The sequence below is a fragment of the Nelumbo lutea genome, chromosome 2, assembly GCF_056320005.1.
Source record: "Nelumbo lutea isolate HS-2025 chromosome 2, American lotus-T2T, whole genome shotgun sequence".
NCBI classification, from domain to species: domain Eukaryota; kingdom Viridiplantae; phylum Streptophyta; class Magnoliopsida; order Proteales; family Nelumbonaceae; genus Nelumbo; species Nelumbo lutea.
This window is the reverse complement of record NC_142685.1, coordinates 90,040,413-90,059,550: the sequence shown is the minus strand read 5'-3', so window position 1 is coordinate 90,059,550 and position 19,138 is coordinate 90,040,413. Positions and strand designations below refer to the sequence as shown.

General features: G+C 38.6%; 1 protein-coding gene across 7 annotated transcripts in view; it reads right to left on the bottom strand.

Annotated features, from left to right (window-relative positions):
- Nucleotides 1-19,138, bottom strand: part of VPS34 (vacuolar protein sorting 34) — a 44,522-nt gene that overhangs the window by 19,361 nt on the left and 6,023 nt on the right. For 4 of the 7 annotated variants that reach the window (XM_088970589.1, XM_088970592.1, XM_088970591.1 and 1 more), the window contains 4 exons: nucleotides 18,589-18,747; nucleotides 18,260-18,469; nucleotides 9,098-9,276; nucleotides 8,354-8,501 (listed from right to left, as the gene is read on the bottom strand). In XM_088970589.1, coding sequence (XP_088826715.1) covers nucleotides 8,354-8,501; nucleotides 9,098-9,276; nucleotides 18,260-18,469; nucleotides 18,589-18,747 — 696 coding nt within the window. Of the gene's footprint in view, nucleotides 1-8,353; nucleotides 8,502-9,097; nucleotides 9,277-16,714; nucleotides 16,841-18,259; nucleotides 18,470-18,588; nucleotides 18,748-19,138 lie in introns of all 7 variants that reach the window. The other 3 variants (XM_088970586.1, XM_088970588.1, XM_088970587.1) reach the window with 1 other exon arrangement.

The window sequence follows — 19,138 nt, the reverse complement described above, 5'->3', positions numbered from 1 at the left end:
GTCATCAACCCTAGAACTAAAGAGAACACGATGGTGTTTCCCAAATTGACACGACTCACAATCTAGAACAAAAAATTGACTCAATGAAGGGACCAAGGACTTCAGCACTTTCAGCGAATGATGACCAAATCTACAATGCCACTGGAGAGGAGAAATAGATGACTAAAGGGCCGTTGACATTCTTTCACCACCATCAAGATAATATAGTCCACCGGCTTCATACCCTCCACCAATCTTCATCCCTGTCTTGAAATCCTGAAAAACACACATAGAGGGGTAAAATGTAATGGAGCAATTAAGGGACTTGGTTAGCTTATTAACAAACATAAGATTAAATGGAAGCTTAGGTACATATAAAACAGAGGATAGGGATACAGTGTCTAGGTCAACATTACCAACACCATGAATAGATGATGTGGAGCCATTAGCAAGGGTAACAGATTGTGATGTTGAGCAATGAGTGAGAGATAAAAACACACCTGGAGTTCCCATCATGTGATCGGAGGCTCCAGAGTCAATAATCCAGGGGTTGGGTGTGGATGCCAAACAAGCCATACCTGAGGGTGCAAAGGTAGTTGTGCTCTGCTGCGACGTGGATTGAACAGACCTTTCATACTCATCACGAGGAACACTCACCATCTCCTTGCCTGGACCAACTGAAGAGGTAGAAGGCATCTGGTCAGCTGACTGGTTCTCCTGTCTAAAAGCTGGAACTGGTGTCACTAGTCATGGCATGGTTGGCCCATGTCGAGGGTGGACCATGTAAGTCATAGCAGTAGTTAATAGTATGTCCATCCAAACCACAATGAGTACACCTCTGTGGACCCGAGCTCCCCCTGAATCTCTACCTCCAGTACGACCACCACCACGGATATGTGTAGATCCACCACTACCACTCCGGCCATACACTGGACCACTACTGCCACCACGGCCAGGTTGGGCTCCTCGAGCCCCACTTCTGCCACCTTGACCTCTCGACACTACAAGTGCTGATTTATTATCTGAGATATTAGAGTTTTCCATAGACCCAATGGAAGTCCTCCGAAGACGAGCAAACACCTCCTCTAAAGATGGAAGGGAAGATCCTCCCAGTATCTGGGCTCGTACTGGTTCATACTCAGACTTCAGCCCCACCGGAAACCGAGTCACATCAAACTGCCCTCTCTGTTGCTGTTGAACCTTGACATCAGAAGTGAGAGGATGATAGACATTTAACTCATTACGAATATTTCTCATACTGGCATAGTACTCCTCAAGGCTCTGATTTCCCTGATGCAAATTGAAGTATTCCTGATACAGTTGATATACCCTAGTTGTATTATCTTGACCAGAATACAATTTTTTAGCATGATCCCACACCTCTTTGGCTGTCATCAAGAAACATGAAGTTCACACTGATTTTGGGTTCCATACTGTTCCACAACCATGTGATGATCTGTGCATCTTCTTGTTCCCAGTCTTCATACTCCTGAGAATTAGCGGGGGGTTTCTCCTCTCTTATGTACTTTACCTTCTTCTTCACCTTCGGAAAAACCTCTACAGACTTGGCCCAAGGGACATAATTCTCTCCATTCAGTTTAATGGAGGTCATTTGGACAATCAGGTAATCAATAGATATCATCACACTAGGTTTACTATCACTGTTATCTGCCATTGCCGAATTCCCTTATCATTGAATCCTGAGCACTGCACACTGCACACAAACACTTCACCGAAATCTGCACACTGATTTTAGCAATAATAAAGGCTGAAAGCTGCACTTGTAACACCACAAACCCTACTCTACAGTTACTGGAAGTTTCGCGATTAAGTAAACACTACTTCCCTTCGAATCACACACAAACTAGCATAAAGCAATTTGAAAACCCATCATACGATCTGTACCACACCTCTCATGTGTTCCATAACAGAAATTATGCATAAAAAAAAAAACTCCTTACCTCATCGCCTGAAGGCCAACCACACGAAGGAATGAAACACCACTGCGCCACACGCACCAGCCCTACATTAATTAGGGGAGGGCTTAGAAACCACAGCAACCAATCACCAACGACACCACTGGAGGCATAGAAACCTCCAAGGGAAAAGGGCGAACACTCCTTTTCAGCCCTTTTCCCAGTCTCCAACCAACGGCTAAGAAATCCAAGAGAAACCCTAGTTCCAATGCGCAGAAAACAGAATTCTAGCAAGTCTGATTTGTTTAATGCGGCTCTGATACCATGTTTAAGTTCGGCCTGCCCTAGAAGTCTGTTTTGTTTGTTAGCTGAAAAGTAAACAGCAAGAAGGAAGAGAGGAAAGAAGAAGGAAGAAAGAGGAAGAAGAGGAAGAAGAAGAGAAAAGGTCTAGATCGAATTAGGAAAAAGTCAACCCTGGTTTCGGCCAGACCTGTTATTATATTATTAATATAATTGGCAAAGACATAAGTGCCCTTATTTAAGTAAGAGGCACTCGAACTAACATAATAGTACACATCAGCATTCTCAACAGGTACAAAGACCGAAATACCCCTTCACTAACAGCCCTTATTGCAAGAAATTGGATCCTAAGGCCAAGAAATGTGTTTTACTTGGGTATGCTCAGAACCAAAAGGAGTATTGATGTTATGACCCAGTGTCGAGGAGCAAATTTGTCACTATGGATGTTACCTTTTTTGAATCCACATTCTTCTTCTCGGGTGGTTCTCCTCAGGGGGAGAGTTTTGGGGAGAAGAACTCACAATCTGTTCCTCTTCCTGTTTCTGTAGTACCTCCATCAGTTCAGCCACCACCTGCACCATCAGTTCAGCTAGCATAGGTTCAGACAGCACCTATACCCACAGTTTCATTACCTGAGCCACTATGGGCAGCCTCACAGCAGTATCAGCGTCGGTAAATGATGGTTGACTCCACACATCCTCGACCCACACCACTCTTTGCCAACCCTTCTGAAACTCCAGATTCGGCAGATACAGTTCTAGGTATTCCTCCTGAGCCTGTTATGTTTTCTGATGATAATGTTTCTGTCCCTAACACCATTGTTGCAACTGATCCCACTGACCTTAATCTTCCCATTACACTTCGTAAGGGGAAGAGAAAGTGTACAGCCCACTGCATTTCACACCATCTTTCCTACAGTGCCTTATCACCCTCCTATCGTGCTTTTCTTTCTTCCCTGGACTCTGTGTCTATACCCAGGAATGTTACTGAGGCTCTCTCCAAACCTGAGTGGAAAACAGCCATGCAAGATGAGATGGATGCTTTGGTCAAAAACCAAACTTGGGAAATAGTTGATCTCCCCCCAAACAAGGAGACAGTCGGATGTCGATGGGTATTCACAGTGAAGTATAAGGCCGATGGCAAGATAGAGAGGTACAAGGCAAGGTTGGTAGTAAAAGGGTATACTCAGACCTATGGTGTTGATTATCTGGAAACCTTTGCACCAGTAGCTAAGATGAGTTCAGTTCGTATTCTTTTATCTCTAGCAGCCACCTATTCATGGCCCTTGTTCCAGCTTGATGTCAAAAATGCTTTCCTCAATGGTGACTTACAGAAGGAGGTATATATGGACATTCCAGCAGGCTTTTATGAAAATGTTGGTAAAGGAAAGGTGTGCAGACTCAGAAAATCTCTGTATGGACTGAAACAGTCACCTAGGGTTTGATTTGACAGGTTTAGAGGGGCACTCATCCATTTTGGATACACACAGACATAGTCTGATCACACCCTCTTAGTGAAGAGGAGAGATGCTTTGGTGTCAATTCTAATTGTGTATGTGGATGATATAGTGGTGACAAGAAATTATCTGGAGGAGATTGATGATCTCAAAAAATCATTACAGAAAGAATTTGAGATCAAAGATCTTGGTGAGCTCAAATACTTAGGGATTGAAGTTACAAGACTCAAGCATGGGATCTTCATTTCACAGAGAAAGTATGTACTTGACCTACTGCGAGAGATTGGGAAGCTGGGGACCAAACCAGCAGACACTCCTATTAATCCAAATCATAGAATTAATGGTGTGGATGGTGAACTGGTAAAGGATGTAGGGAGATATCAAAAAATGGTGGGCTAACTGTTGTATTTGTGTATGACACTACCAGATATTTCTTATGCTGTCAGTGTTGTGAGTCAATACATGCATGCACCTCGGGTTCAGCACTGGTAAACTATTGAGAGAATACTTGCATATCTGAAAAAGCACCCTGGCAGAGGCATTCTTTTCTCAAATCATGAGAATCTGAGGCTAGAATCCTATATGGACGCAGACTGGGCAGGATGCTTAAATGACAGGAGGTCTACATCAGGAGTGTGTACCTTTGTAGGTGGAAACTTGATCTCCTGGAACAAGGTGGGGGCCACAGTAGTTATGTGAGTCCAAATTTTATTATGTTTTATGAGTGTTATATATGTTGTTTTATGTTTTGCTACCCTATAAGGGAATAGTTGTCTTTGTACTATTCTATTATTTTAGTGTAAATAATAAGTGAAGGGGGTGGCCAGATTATTGCTCTCTTTTCTTTCAACTTCTCTTCTTATCTTCTTCTCCTTCTCTCTTCCTTCTCTCTTCAAGAAACTACTTTCATTCATATTTTTTTAATTCAGCAGATTTCTACTATGATCAATAAAGCTGATAAAATAACGAAAGCCATCAATAGGCACAAGGGGTGAAGGGCCCCACACATCATAATGGACTAAATCAAAAGGAGCTTGAATTTCATTACTAGAAATTGGATAAAGAGTTTTACATTGTTTTGACAACTGAAACACTTCACAAACCAAACTCTAACTCGAAGCATACTTAAACAACTCAAGAAACAATCCTTGCATCAAAGAAAAAGACAAATGGTCTAGCCTAGCACGCCACAAATATAACCTAGTTACTAACTCCTCATTATCCCAACCACTAAAAGTAGATGTCTGTAAGGCTGAACTAATGTCTGCATCAAAATGATAGAGACCTCCAACTCATGACCACTCCCAATTTTTCTCTATCAATCTGTCATTAAAAATACAATGAGTAGGAAAGAATGTTATGCTACAATTTAAGTTTTTTGTAAGCTTAAAAAGAGATAATAGGTTTGAAGCAAGATTGGGAACATGCATAACAGATTTAAGAGAGAGATCATTGCCTAGGTTAACCTCCCCCTTTCCAGAGATGATGGAGAAGGAACCATTAGCTACTCTCATCTTATCTTGGCTATACATCAAACCGTACGAAGAAAATAAATAAGGCGTGTGTTATATGGTTGGTAGCACTGGAATCAATAATCCAAGAGTTAGATATAGGAGCAATCACATTGTGAGTAGAGACAGTACCTGATTTGGCAAGAGAGGTTGATGCAAATGGATTGTTCATCAGTCGAGCCATGGCTCAGCTAAGGGTTTCTACCTCATCAGCTGTGAAATCCAAAAAGACCCTGATGTGTTGGAACTAGTTGTTTGTCCCGTTAGAGGAGTAACTGTGGGTGTATTCTTTTGGCTTTCAGCACTGTTACTTATGACAATATTTCCACTTGTTGTTTGGCTCTTCTAATGCTTCTTGTCCTTTCTTAATGCAGTTGGTTTCAGGTGAGGGTAAAAAATCCAGAAAGTCTCTTTCAAATGTTTGTCTCCTCCACAATGAGAGCAGTTAAGGTGCCTCTTGTCTAAACCCTTGCCCTTGTTTTGGCTTGAAGAAATCAAGGCTGAATGCTCAATATGATGCACTTGGGTGTTTACTTGCATCTCTTTTTTCTTCTAACTTCTTCGTTCTTTACAAGATAGTAAACATGCTATAAATTTGGAAGCTCATCTCTTCCCAAAATTTGAGATCTTACACTTACATATATTGGGTCTAGGCCAAACAAGAACTTAAAAGCTCTGCTTTCTTTTATTTGTTTATCATGCATTTCCTTTTCTCTTAGAGCATTCTCCCAGACAAGTACAAGATGGTGGTCCAGTTATTCACATAATGCTTCCAAGGTTACAAAATAAGTTGCAAGAAACATATCCCCCAGCCTCAATGCAACAATATCTTGTGTTAGTCTATAAATTCTTGCATTGTTCTTTCATTGTCCGTAGGTTTTAGACATCTCCCAAATCTTAAAGGTTGTAGGGAAGTGTTGAACTGTCCTTGCTACCCTTGGAGCCGTTGAAGTAAGCAGCCAGGGCATAACAATAGCACTCTCCTTGCACCAGGTTGAATATTCAACATTAGGGGTGCAAATGGATCGGATCATGATCCGATCCGACCCTATTTGGTCGAATTTGAATCACCCCCCCTATTCGATCCGAGAAGTTCCAATTCGATATATATGCTATATATTCATTTATATAAATATATAATACATATATATTATTTATTTATTTATAAATATATTATTTACATTGCATTTTTGTAAATTTGTTATATTATTTATTTTTTATAAAAAATATGTATATATATGATGAAAATAATTAAAAAAATGCTTGTATTTTTTGTTTTTCTTTATTTAAATTGGTATATTTTATTTTCCTTTTAATAATTTATTAATTTTTAAAGAAAACAAATTGGATTGAATCAGATACGAATATCCAACTTCCCGATCGGATTCGAATTCAGATCCATGTCTGTCAGATCCGTTCGGATCAGATATGCAATTAACAGTGTTGGATTGGAATCGGATACACCTTGATTCAAATCTGATCCGATCCATTTGCATCCCTATTCAGCATCATCCTCTTTAGGTTCCTTATTCTTTCCATCTATATAACCCATAAGCTCCCGGGAAGTAATGAAAATTTTGGCTGAAACAAACCATTCTCTGAAATTGTATTCATTCAACACACTGGTGATTTGCAGACTATGCAGATTTGGATTTTCCAGGTTTGAGGATCTCCCACCAGTTCTATTGTCCTTAAAGGACACTTCCCCTAATATTGTGGACATGTTCTGCTCCTAACAGCAACCTACAACTGTAGTGTCAAAGAAAAAGACAAGGTTTAAGACCTGCAGAAACTGTTACTGAACTGAAAACAGCCAATACCCTGCTGAGATTGATTGGTTGTAACTCCAGACTCCTTCCCACACCCACCGGATGTTAGATGAAGCTTTACAAACTGGAAAACCTTACATCTGAACTGAAAAGAACCCCTGCAATCAAATCTGTAACAGAAAAAACTTCTGCAACTGGGCTGAGAACACTCCCTGTAATCAAGTTTGGGCTGAAAGCAACTTCTGTAATCAAATCCAACACTTCCTGTGGTCAAACCTGGGCTATAAACAATATCTGTGATCTGTCCTTACTCTCAGAAACTAGGACTGTCCACTCAGTCCTCCTTAGATCTGTTCCATGCAGATCTCTCTAGTAGCTGAATGGCTACTGGCTTCTGTAGAACAACTAGCAGGGCATACACAGGCTGGGAGAACTCTCTTTGATCCCTACATCCAAAGAGAAACCCTAGACACAGACCTTTCTATAGTCAACGATCAGACCTAGGGCTTCTTTACAGTAGCCAAGAAAAGGAGAAAAAAGGAATAGAAGAGAGAAGAAAAGGAAAAATTAGATGTAAACAGTCAGGCCAATTGATGCTCTGATACCATGTTTGCTGAAATGGTGAAGTAGAAGAGCAAAAAGAGAAGGGAAGAGAGAAGAGGAGAGAAGAGAACAGTGTATTGGCAGCAATGATTTCTCAGCCGGCCCTAGAAACTAATATATATATATATATATATATATATTGACATTAAGATATTACAATAAAAAGACTAGAATGCCCTTGATTAGTGATGGGACACCTAGACAGTACAAAGAATAAAACCAGTTTAGGCCCAATAACTGAAGGCCCATAACAGAATAAAAAACTAAAACATAGAATGTCAAATAAGCCCACCAACGCTTAATCCCTCGACCCAACAGACTCAATTATTCAATCTCTTTGCAAGAATGGCAATTTATCAAGGTCAGTGGTAGAGTTCTTCTCCTAAATGTACTTCAAGTCTATAAAAATGGAAGAAGATTCTTTGGCAATGTACTGCAAGTGTTGTGGAGTATTTAGAGTGAACTGAATGCAAAAATTTTTGAAGGTAAAAACCAACAGGTTGAGGATGTTATAAACCTGGTTCATGTTGATGTGGCACATTAGGCTTTAAAAAAAGAAATTTTTAGAGCACCCACGGATTCATATCACTATTGAGAGGGTGGACGATTATTGCTGGCTTTGCCCACAGTAGTGCCCAAACAACCCAAACATTAAATTGATGTAAATGAGAAAAGATTCACATCTTGCAGGAGATGCCGTTGGGCTTGGGGGGTGTTGTCATAACACTTGCCTTTAGGATTGTATCCAGTTTTTCTTTTTAATAAATTTTTATTGTTACTTATCAAAAAGAAAATGAGAGAAAAGATTCACATCTTTACCTGAAGATCACTCCACTCCACACATCGAAGAAACTTAGTAAGGGCCCTCTTTTCTGACATCAAAGAGAAACGGAATTTCCAGAGTAGTTGCCTCTCGTCTCCACTCAAGGTCCTTGTTGGGGGATACTTCAGGATTCTCTGTATTGACCTTTCAACAAAGAACTAGGCTTGGTTACATGGCTTCTGAAAAAGGAATATATTTTATGAACAGAACAAATACAGCACTTCAGCTCAAGAGATGAGAAGTAGCTGAAGGAAGACAAATTTTTAAGTGTCAAAAAGTTCAAGAATAAAGAAAGAAAGATGTCTAAAGGTTATCAGTTGTACCAGACTTGTTGTGAAACAATGTAAAATCCACTCCCTAGAATGAGTCATATAAAATGAAAGTCATTAATTTGTTTTGCTACAATTTGTTGAGCTTATCTTATGATGGAATCTATACAAGAATTATCTGAAGCCAATATATAGCGAAGGAAAAACATTTTACTCACATTGGAAAAAGTTAAACTAGCATTTACCCAGAACCATTGATGAACTCCAAAGAAAAATAATTAACCATCACAAAATGAAGGTAAGGAAACATAGCCTTTTCCCCACTCCTCCCAAGAAAAACAGAAAAAAAATCAAGAAAAAACAAAAATGAAAAAGAAAAGAAAAGAAAAGTAAAAGAATGTTCTTTCAATTTTAATAAATATGAAGATCATCCGATGTTAATGACAACAGAGTGATAGGCTTTGAGCTTACTTCCTCTCATTAGAGCTTGGTTTAAGATCTCTGTCGATGATACCGCGTGTCAGACTCCTAGCTAGTTTAATTTGCTTATGCTCTGAAGGATTTATTCTTCCCACTTCAGGGTCCCATACAGTAACAATCTCATTTGTTGAAGACACAGGCAATGGTGAAAAAAAGTTTGCCCCTGATTCCTATAGGACAAACAAATATTAGTTATTATCACATAAAATAGTTCCAAGCATAAAAAGTACTGAAATATTTTGATTTAAGATTCTAGTTAATTAACTAAACCATCCATAATTCACTCAAGAAGGAAAGAGAAACAAGATAGAGTCAAATTAGTTTCCAGTGATATCTCTACATTAAAGAGAACAACTGTCCAAATGCTGAATGACATTTCTGTTAGAGAATAAAATGGGGAACTGAAAATTATATCTTAATGCATCCCTAGCAAGTAGCACAATAAACTGATTTGTACCTTGACAGCAATAAAGCTATGAATAAATTACTTTATAAAGTATATGATTTTCCAAATTTACAATTCGACCAAACCATTGAAGAACTTTTCAACCTTTGTATCTATTAATGTTTGAGACTTTCATCTGAACAAAGCGGATTTTGAGTTTTATTTATAAATTACCATATACACATGCAATTCCAAAAAACCAAATACTAGTTGGTATTTATATGCAATACACATATAGAAATTGCAAATTAATCACTGCAAACTTGCTAACATCTTCTGTGAAATAGAAAAGCAATTACTTGGAAATAGAAAAGCAATTAATCATTGCAAATTAATTACATATACACATTTCTCCTTTTTTTATTTTTGGTGCCCTGGTATATAATCTAATGCTGGCATGGCCAGCACAACTTTTTGGCCTCTCATCTTTTTTCTCCCCTTTTCTTCTCCTTCTCTTCTCTCTTCTTTACTATTCTTTGCAGCATAATATGGTATCAGAGCAGGTCTGTTAGCCAGAAAGAACAGAACAGATCAAGTACTACTTTCCTTTTTTTGTTGTTTTTCTCCCAAAGAACTTGAAACACAGATTGGACAGGTTTGAGAGTCGTCTTCAGCCTTCCCTTTTTTTGTTCTTGGTCATGTACCAAGAAAATAACCTATAACAGGTTCGTATGATTAATGGGAAGGACTTAGAACCTGTTTTTTACCGTTTTTGAAGAAAACAGAATTAAGGGTGTCAAGAATAGTTGACCCCCACCCCAAAGAGCCTCTTATATATTAAGGAGATAAAAGATATGTACAGTTACAAGAATGCCCTTACAGGGCTGAAAGATAAAAAGAACAAATAAAATAATAAGAATACGATACTATACAACAAGGACTGTTCAAATAATGTACATCAAGGTATATCTTCACACTCCCCCTCAAACTGATGCGTAGACATCAGCATCAATTTGCCCACAAGAACAAGGTGTCGACTTTTAGTCATGGCCTTGGTGAAGATGTCAGCAATCTGCATGTGAGAGGCTACAAGTGGAAGAGATATAGAGCCTGCAACAAGAGGGTCTCTAATAAAGTAACAGTCCATCTTGATATGTTTAGTCCTCTCATGAAAGACAGGATTATATGCGATCTTGATAGCATTGGTGTTGTCGGCATACAGAGGGATAGGAGTAGAAAGTTGAGTACCAAGATCAATGAAGAGATACTTCAACCAAACAATCTCGCTACAGGCAGAAGACATAGCTCTATACTCAGCTTCAATAGAAGATAGAGAGAGTAGTCAAAGGAACTCTAATTATACCCAGCTGCAACAACAACATCCCGGAAGCGCTCAAACCAAGCCCTGGGTGCTTGCTTCAGACCATATAGGGACTTCTTTAGGTGACAGACACATGAAGGATCACTGCAATATCCAGGGGAGGCTTCATGTAGACTATCTCCTTTAGTTCACCATGAAGAAAAGAATTCTTCACGTCTAATTGGTAGATAGTCTAGGAATGAACAGCAGATATGGCTAGAAGAGTCCAAACTGTGGTGATCTTAGCAACCAGGGCAAAGGTTTCTTCATAGTCAACCCCATATTCCTGACTGTATCCTTGGGTAACTAACCGGGCCTTATATCGATCAAGGGAACCATCTAACTTTAATTTGATCGTATAGACCCAATAGCTTCCAACAATAGAAGCATCTGGAGGAGCTGGCACAAGATCCCAAGTATCATTCTCATGGAGGGCTTGAATTTTGGCATCCATGGCTTCTTTCCAGTAAGAACTTCTAATGGCTTGCTGATAAGATCTAGGGATATCTATGGAAGAAAGTACAACAAAGAAGAAACTATGGTTTGAAGGAAAACCATAACGGTTAGGGAGTCAAGAAATACGAGTAGAACAATGAAGTGGAATAACAGAACTACTATCTGAAATAGAAGGATCTTGGATCAAAGCGCCACTTACAGGGGGTAGAGAAGAGGGATGCTCTAGACCGGGTGGAAGGGGGGTTTTAGGCGCAGGAATTGGGGCACGTAGCCACTTGCGGGTGAAGATGAGAAAATCTCTCTCAATCAAGGAAGTAGTGTTGTTTGAATCAAAGTCCTACAAAATAGAGATGGAAGGAGCAGACAATCTAGCAATCCCAACAAAAAACGAAATATGTTCAAGAAACGCAACATTTCGGGAAATCCGAATACGATGAATAGTAGGGTCATAACACAAAAATCCTTTGTGGTCAGGACTATATTCCACAAAGGCACACATAGCAGACTGAGCAATTAATTTAGCGTTCACGAACAGGAAGATGTACAAAACAAAGAAAACAAAAAACATGAAGGCTAGAGAAATCTGGGGGATGACCAAAGAGTTTTTGGAAGGGAGAAGTGTTGTCAAGAATAGAGGGCAGATAGTTGATCACACAATTGTACTGGCTGCTTCTATATATTCTCCCCCTAAATCTGAGCGGAGGATAGTTACATTGCATTTGAAGCGATTTTGCACCATAGTATGAAATAATTTAAATGTGCCAAAGACTTCTTATTTGTGCCGTAGAAAATAAATCTAAGTATATCTGGTACAATCATCTAATTTGTGAGAAGTCCAGTCTCTTCCCTCAGAAGTTCCCCTAAAACGGAATCCATATCTGGAAGTGATCCCCTACTCAGAATGTTGGACCTGATTATCTTATATTCAGGTTTAAGTCTCACCAAGAACTGAGTCACATTTCTCTTCTCAAAGTGTTTCTGGAGATATTTCACACACTCTACTGGATACGAGGGTTCAATATGAACAATCTCATATCGAGCTCATAATCAAGAAAACCTGAATAATATTCCTATATCCTCCTATCTCCTTGGTTGTAGGAAAATATTTCTGATTCTATCTGGTACTGTTTAGAAACGTTGGACTGTTGATAAACTTTTTCCAGATACAAGTACATCTCATAGGTTGTTTTCGTTCTCCTCATAGGTACAGATATATGATAATCAATAGAACTCAGAATCCAAGAAATAAGCTTACCATTATCCAACTTCCATTGTTGTAAAGCCTTGGCCTCGGCCTCAGTTGGTTTGGTGACCATTCCATTCAGGTATCCTTCTAAACCTTTCTCTTCAACATAAAAGTCAAAATGGAACTTCCACATCCCATAGTTCTATCTATTCATCTTCACAGGAATAATATCCCCTCTGTCTGAAGCCATTACCGCAAGAAAATAGCACAAAATAGGGTTCGGCTAAAGTTTAAAGGAATTAGACTGAAGTAAAAACTGATCAAAACGAGTGATGTAAACTGTAATCAAATCCAAGAGACTCAAAAAACTGAGAAATAAACCCCTTACTTTTACCGGAGATTGTCCAAGATCCAATAGAAGAAGAAAACTGGATACACAGCCCAGAAAAGGAAAGTCTAGGCGCATCCGCCTAGAAAAGAAGTCCAGATCTCTCTCAAAACTTCAAGGATCTCAATGAAACTTTCAGAGTATGTTGAGAAGGGCTAGGCAACAACTCCTTTTAAATCTTGCTGCAAAAACGGATGTCAAACAAGAGAGATCCAATGAAATCTCTCTTTCTGGATGCGTAGAAAGCAGAAAAATGGTTCCTGGAAAGATCAAAAACAGTCCAAGACCAATTGGTAGAGATGCAAGTTCTCAATGGATCAAGAAAACAAGGTGGATCAGAGAGAAAGAAGGTCAAAGGGCAACCTGCTCTGGTACCATGTGAACCGAATTGAGAGCAAGAAGAAAATAGAATTAACAGTGTCAAGAATAGTTGACCCCCACCCCAAAGAGCCTCTTTTATATTAAGGAGATAAAATATATGTATAGTTACAAGAATGCCTTTACAGGGCTGAAAGATAAAAAGAACAAATAAAATAATAAGAATACGATACTATACAATAAGGACTATTCTAATAATGTACATCAAGGTATATCTTCACAGTTCTATTATTATTTGAGGTTGTATAGTGTATATGTTTTCCAGAAATCTTTCCCTTTAGTGCAGGACTATGTGTGGACTGAGAACAAAATATAAATTTTTTTATGGCCTCTGAGGACTCAAATACCTCTGGTGTATCCTCTATTTACAGTGGGGCTTCCCAATGGTTGTTATTCCCCTAGATGGGCTTAACTATTTAGAGTGGTTGAAGGGGATTAAGTTGTATATCATCGCAAGTGGACAATTAGGGTATATCAATGGGAAGATTAAAAAACCTAGATCTGGAAGTATAGAGCATGAAAAATGGAACCAGGAGAACAGCATTGTGATGTCGTGGCTATTAGTATCCATGAAGCCTCAAGTGAAAAGGGATTTCATGTGGGATTAGGCAGCCTATGAAATCTAGGTGCAAGTCAAGTCTACCTACTACTATGCTAAAACTTATCAGCTACAGGCAGAATCATCTACTTGTAAATAGGGGGAGAGGAGCATTTTTGTGTATTACTCTGACTTGACTTCTATCTAGAAAGAGCTGGACCATTATCAGAATATGAACTAGAAATGTGATGAGGATGCATAAGCTTACAAGGATCTTGTCTCACAACAACAGGCATTTGCTTTCGTCTTGGGTATGAATCCTGCATATGAATCTATTAGGTTACAAATCCTAGGAAGTAAAGACCTTCCATCTGTCTAAGAAGTGTATGCCCTTGTACAGTCTGAGGAGAGTAGGAGAAGTTCGATGAATGGTTCTGAGGTGAATCAATGTCTTTGGTGGAAAAAAGTGGTGCAGGTACAGGTGGTGGAAGTTCTTTTAAGAAGGGAGAGTTTCATAAGAAAGTAGAAAACAAAGATAAGTTATGGTGCACTCACTGTCAAAAGTTTAGGCATACTCGTAACACTTGTTGGGATCTTCATGGGAATCCAAAATGGGCTCAAGAGTTGAGTAAGAAATCTGGTTCAGATCAGAGTAGGAAAACAAGGCAGCAGGGTCCAAGGAAATCTAATGCAGCAAATATGGCTTCTTAGGAGACTCAGTTACCCACTACTATGAGTCAGGAACATGCTTCTGGTTCTGATCCCAAGAAAGATATTATTAATTCCTTCAATGACCATTTAGAATTATACTATAGGGCAATTTGTTGGATGGATAATTCTGCCCCTACCCCTCGACTTCTTTTGTGTCTACATTAGGTAATTGAGTAATTCTGCCACAGCTTTTCATGTGACTTCTGATTTCCTTGACTCTCTTTAGATAATTGATTTAGGGGCCTCAAATCATATGACTAGTAAGTCAAATTGCTTTTAGTCCTATCATCACCTTTTTGGTGGGGATAAGGTGAGACTAGCTTACCGATAAAAAAAAAATAAGGTGAGATTAGCTAATGGGTCTTTTTTCCATTATAGCTGGTCAAGGAACCGTCTCCCTCCCCTTCAGAATTCATCTTTCTAATGTTCTACATGTTCCAAAAATGCCTATCAACCTATTTTTAGTTAGTAGTATTGCAAATTCATTGAACTGTTCAATAACCTTCTTCCCTTCTTGTATTATACAAGATTTAGCCTCGGAAAAGATGATTAGTAAGGGTTGTATGGTAGATGGACTCTACACGCTGGAAAATAAGGCTGGTCTTGTAGTCACAGGGTCTAAGAGTCGATCTAATAAAGAGTCAGGTCAATTTGTGGCACAAACACCTTGGTCATTTATCTTTTGAGTCATCAAAAGTTTAGTTTCCTGAGCTATTTAAGTTAGTGTCAATGTCTGAATTTATGTGTCAAACTTGTCAATTGAACAATGTAGAACTCATTTTCCTTTGAGAAATAATAGATTTGAGTTTCCTTTTCATATTGTTTATTCTAATGTCTGGGGCCTTGTCACTTTGCCTTCTAAGACTGGATATAAATGCTTTATTACACTCATTGATGACTACTCCAGGTATACATGGGTGTATCCAATGCGGTCAAGGAATGAAGTGCCCAAAAATGTAAAAGAATTCCAACAAATGATTTTTACCCTGTTCCAGGTAGAGATCCAAATCTTCCAATTTGACAATGCTAGAGAATATTTCCATAATGACCTCACGGAATTTTTCGCTTCACATGGATCCCTCCACTATATTTCTTGTGCTCGAACACCTCAACAAAATGGTGCTGCAAAAAGAAAAAAATCACCATCTTCTTGAAGTTGCCCATAGGTTACTTATACATATGAATGTCCCAAAACGTTTCTAGCTAGAAGTTGTTCTATGTGCTGCATAATCTTATCAATCATATACCTTCTCGGTGGTTGGAGTACAAGGCATCACATCAGCTCCTGTTTCCCAAGGCTGTTCTCTATTCTTCTTCATGTTTTTGGATGTTGTCGTTTCGTCCAAGACCTATCCCCCACTTGTCGTAAACTTGAACCTCGTACTATTCCTTACGTTTTCCTAAGGTATCCCTCTTCTCAAAAGGGTTACCAATGCTTTGATCCCGTCTCCAAGATACTATGTTTTTATGGATGTGTCCTTTCTTGAGAGTGAACCTCCTCCGTTTCTCCTCAGGGGGAGTGTAATAGAGTTGAGGAGAAACATGCGCAAGTTCACCTCCCTTCTATTCCTAATCTTCCCTCGTTTTATGCTATCTTTCATTGACATAAAGGTCATCCAAGTTCAAGAGATGTGGAGCATTTGGATGCTATACCACTAGTGCCATTGGATTTCCAAGGGACAAATTCTATCCAGCTTCCAGCCAGCCAGGTACTCTTATTCCCGTTGATATGTTTGATCCCATTGACATTGATACTTTCATTTTTGATAACTTAAACCTTCCTATTGCTCAAAGAAAAGGTGTTAGGTCTTGCACTACTAAACATCCCATTTCCCATTTTTTCTCTTATGAGAACATCTCACCTTCTTTTCATGTTTTCCCCTCCTCCACTGACAGTGTTCCTATTCCCAAAAATGTGACAGAAGCCCTCTTAGTGCCTAAATGGACAGATGTAATGAAAAAGGAGATCAATGCCTTAAATAAAAATGACACATGGGAATTGGTAGACCTTCCTAAAGGGAAAAAAACAGTAGGATGTAAGTGGGTTTTCATAGTGAAGCATAGAGTTAATGGTACAGTAGAAAGATATAAAACTTGATTAGTGGCAAAAGGATTTACTCAGGTGTATGGAGTGGATAATGCAAAAACATTAGCTCTGGTAGCGAAGATGAACCATATGAAAGTCCTTTTCTCCCTTGTTGCTAACCTTGATTAAGAGCTTCACCAATTGAATATCAAAAATGCCTTTCTCAATGGTGATCTTGAAGAAGAGGTATACATGGTATAACCTCCTGGTTTCCGTGCTCAAGGTAGTGAACAGAAAGTGTGCAAGCTGAAAAAGCAATATACCAAAAGCCTGGTTCAGCAAGTTTCATTTAGCTATACAACAAATGGGCTACAAGCAATGCCAATCCGATCATACCCTGTTTGTGAAGAGAGAGGGGAAGGAAAGATTGCAACTTTAATAGTATATATTGACGACATAGTGATTATTGGTGATTGGAAAACTAAAATTCAGAAATTAAAGGAGTTTCTTGCTACTCAGTTTGAACTTTGAAGTGAAAGATTTAGGCTCCTTATAGTATTTTCTTAAAATTGAAGTTGCTCATTCACAAAGGGTTATCTTCATTTCTCAGAGGAAATACATCCTAGATCTATGGCAAGATTCTAGTAAGCTAGGGGTGAAACCAGCTGACTCTCCTATTGACCTAAACCATAAGCTAGGTGTTTGTCAAGGTGAAACCATTAAAAATGTGAAGCAATTTTAGAGACTTGTGGGAAGACTTTTATATATATCCATGACACGCCAAGATATTGCTTATGTTGTAGGGGTTCTTAACCAATTCATGCATGCTCTCAAGACTGCTCACTTGGAAGTAGCTGAGAGGATCTTCAGATATCTCAAGAAATTTTCAGGTGCTAGTTTGTTATTCCAAAGGGCAGTTTGTAAGAGGGAACCTAATTACATGGAAAAGCAAGAAACAAAGTGGTGTGGCTAGGTCTAGTGCTGAAGCTAAGATTTACTGTGGATAATCCCATGTCATGGAGTAGCTGAGATCATGTGGATTAAGAACTTGTTGAATGAACTAGGATTTAATGTGGATAATCCCATGTCATTAAATTGTGATAACAAGGCAGCTACTCTATGAGATGGGAGAAGCTTGCAAGCATCCACGATATGTACACCCATTGTCAAGGATTATCCACCCTTGTTGAGGTGGATAAGCACTTTATCAGGGAGAAGCTTGTTAAAGGAGAAGCATATACACCCTATGTCAGTTTTGAAGAGCAACTTGCAAACATCTTCACTAAGGGTTTACATCACTTGCAGCATAATAATTTGTGTGACAAGCTGGGCATGATTGACATCTATGTCCCAACTTTTTGGCCTCTCATTTTCTTCTCTCTTCTTTACTATTCTTTGCAGTATGATACATATCATTTAATTATAATGGGATTACATTATCATCTAGTTGTTATCAAATATTGGATCCATTTTCGTAGAAGTCAGGCAAAAGTTTTAATGTCGGGCTGCCAACGGGACATCACCCTCATCTTTTATCCAGCTTGGGACCAGCAGTGTAAGACAAGCACACACTGGGCATTGTCAATTTAAGCTAACTGCAAGCACCTCCTATGAAGTACTAAAATTCAAGAGCAAAATCGAACAGCATTTTAATAATGGGAAGTTTCAATAGAAAATCAACTACTAGTAAGACTATCTAAAGCTTGTACAGTGTCAAAACACTACCTGAAAAACAACTTGATGTTCAAAACTGCAGAATTCAATTATCAAATACAAATGAAAACTTCCAGTATTACAGCTTTCTCTTTCCTTGATTTTCTCTAGAGCCTTAAATGTTAGACGGTCCAACCAGTCAATAAGCTGAACTTGTCCCCTTTCATACTTATTAACAAGCTTTTCCAAACGCTCCAACTCCCCACGCTCATGCCTGGGCACCTGGGTAAGTCACACAATAATAAGCATGTAGTTGCAATTCAACTATCTTAGTAATATAGTAAGTGCACAAGCATTTAAAATGCAGATTCGCAAACAATACTACTGCACTAGTCAAAAACCTTTCCAGGAGTGGTTGTAGGAAATGATCCATCTGCTTCTTTTCCTAACCAAAGTCTAAGCTTTTGCTTCCCTGTTTTAAGTTGCTTTTTGCTGTTAAAGAGCAGAATGGTAGCCCCACCAATTAATCCCTCATCTTTTCCACAAGATACATCCCAAACCTGAATAATGACCAAGGTTATTAAATAATTGGCTAGATGGTAAAAATCCTACAAAATAAAGGAAACTAGAAAAATGACACAATAAAGAATACAGTACAAATTTAGACATTAAGGCAACAAAATTAATGGACAGAATGTGTTCCAGAATCAATCAGAAAGAAGATAAACCGTTAAAACCTATGACATGAATGGATCCAATAGTGGAAAACTAGAACAAAGTTTCCTATTGCACAAAAATAAATATTAGTTATAATATCAATGCAATTTTTTATAGGTAATTAACAATTTATTAATATGGAAAAATATGCAAATGCTTATTAATCATTCTGTAACCATAGGAGAAAATAAATATCATAACACAGTATTCAGTGATAATACAAGATAATATCAG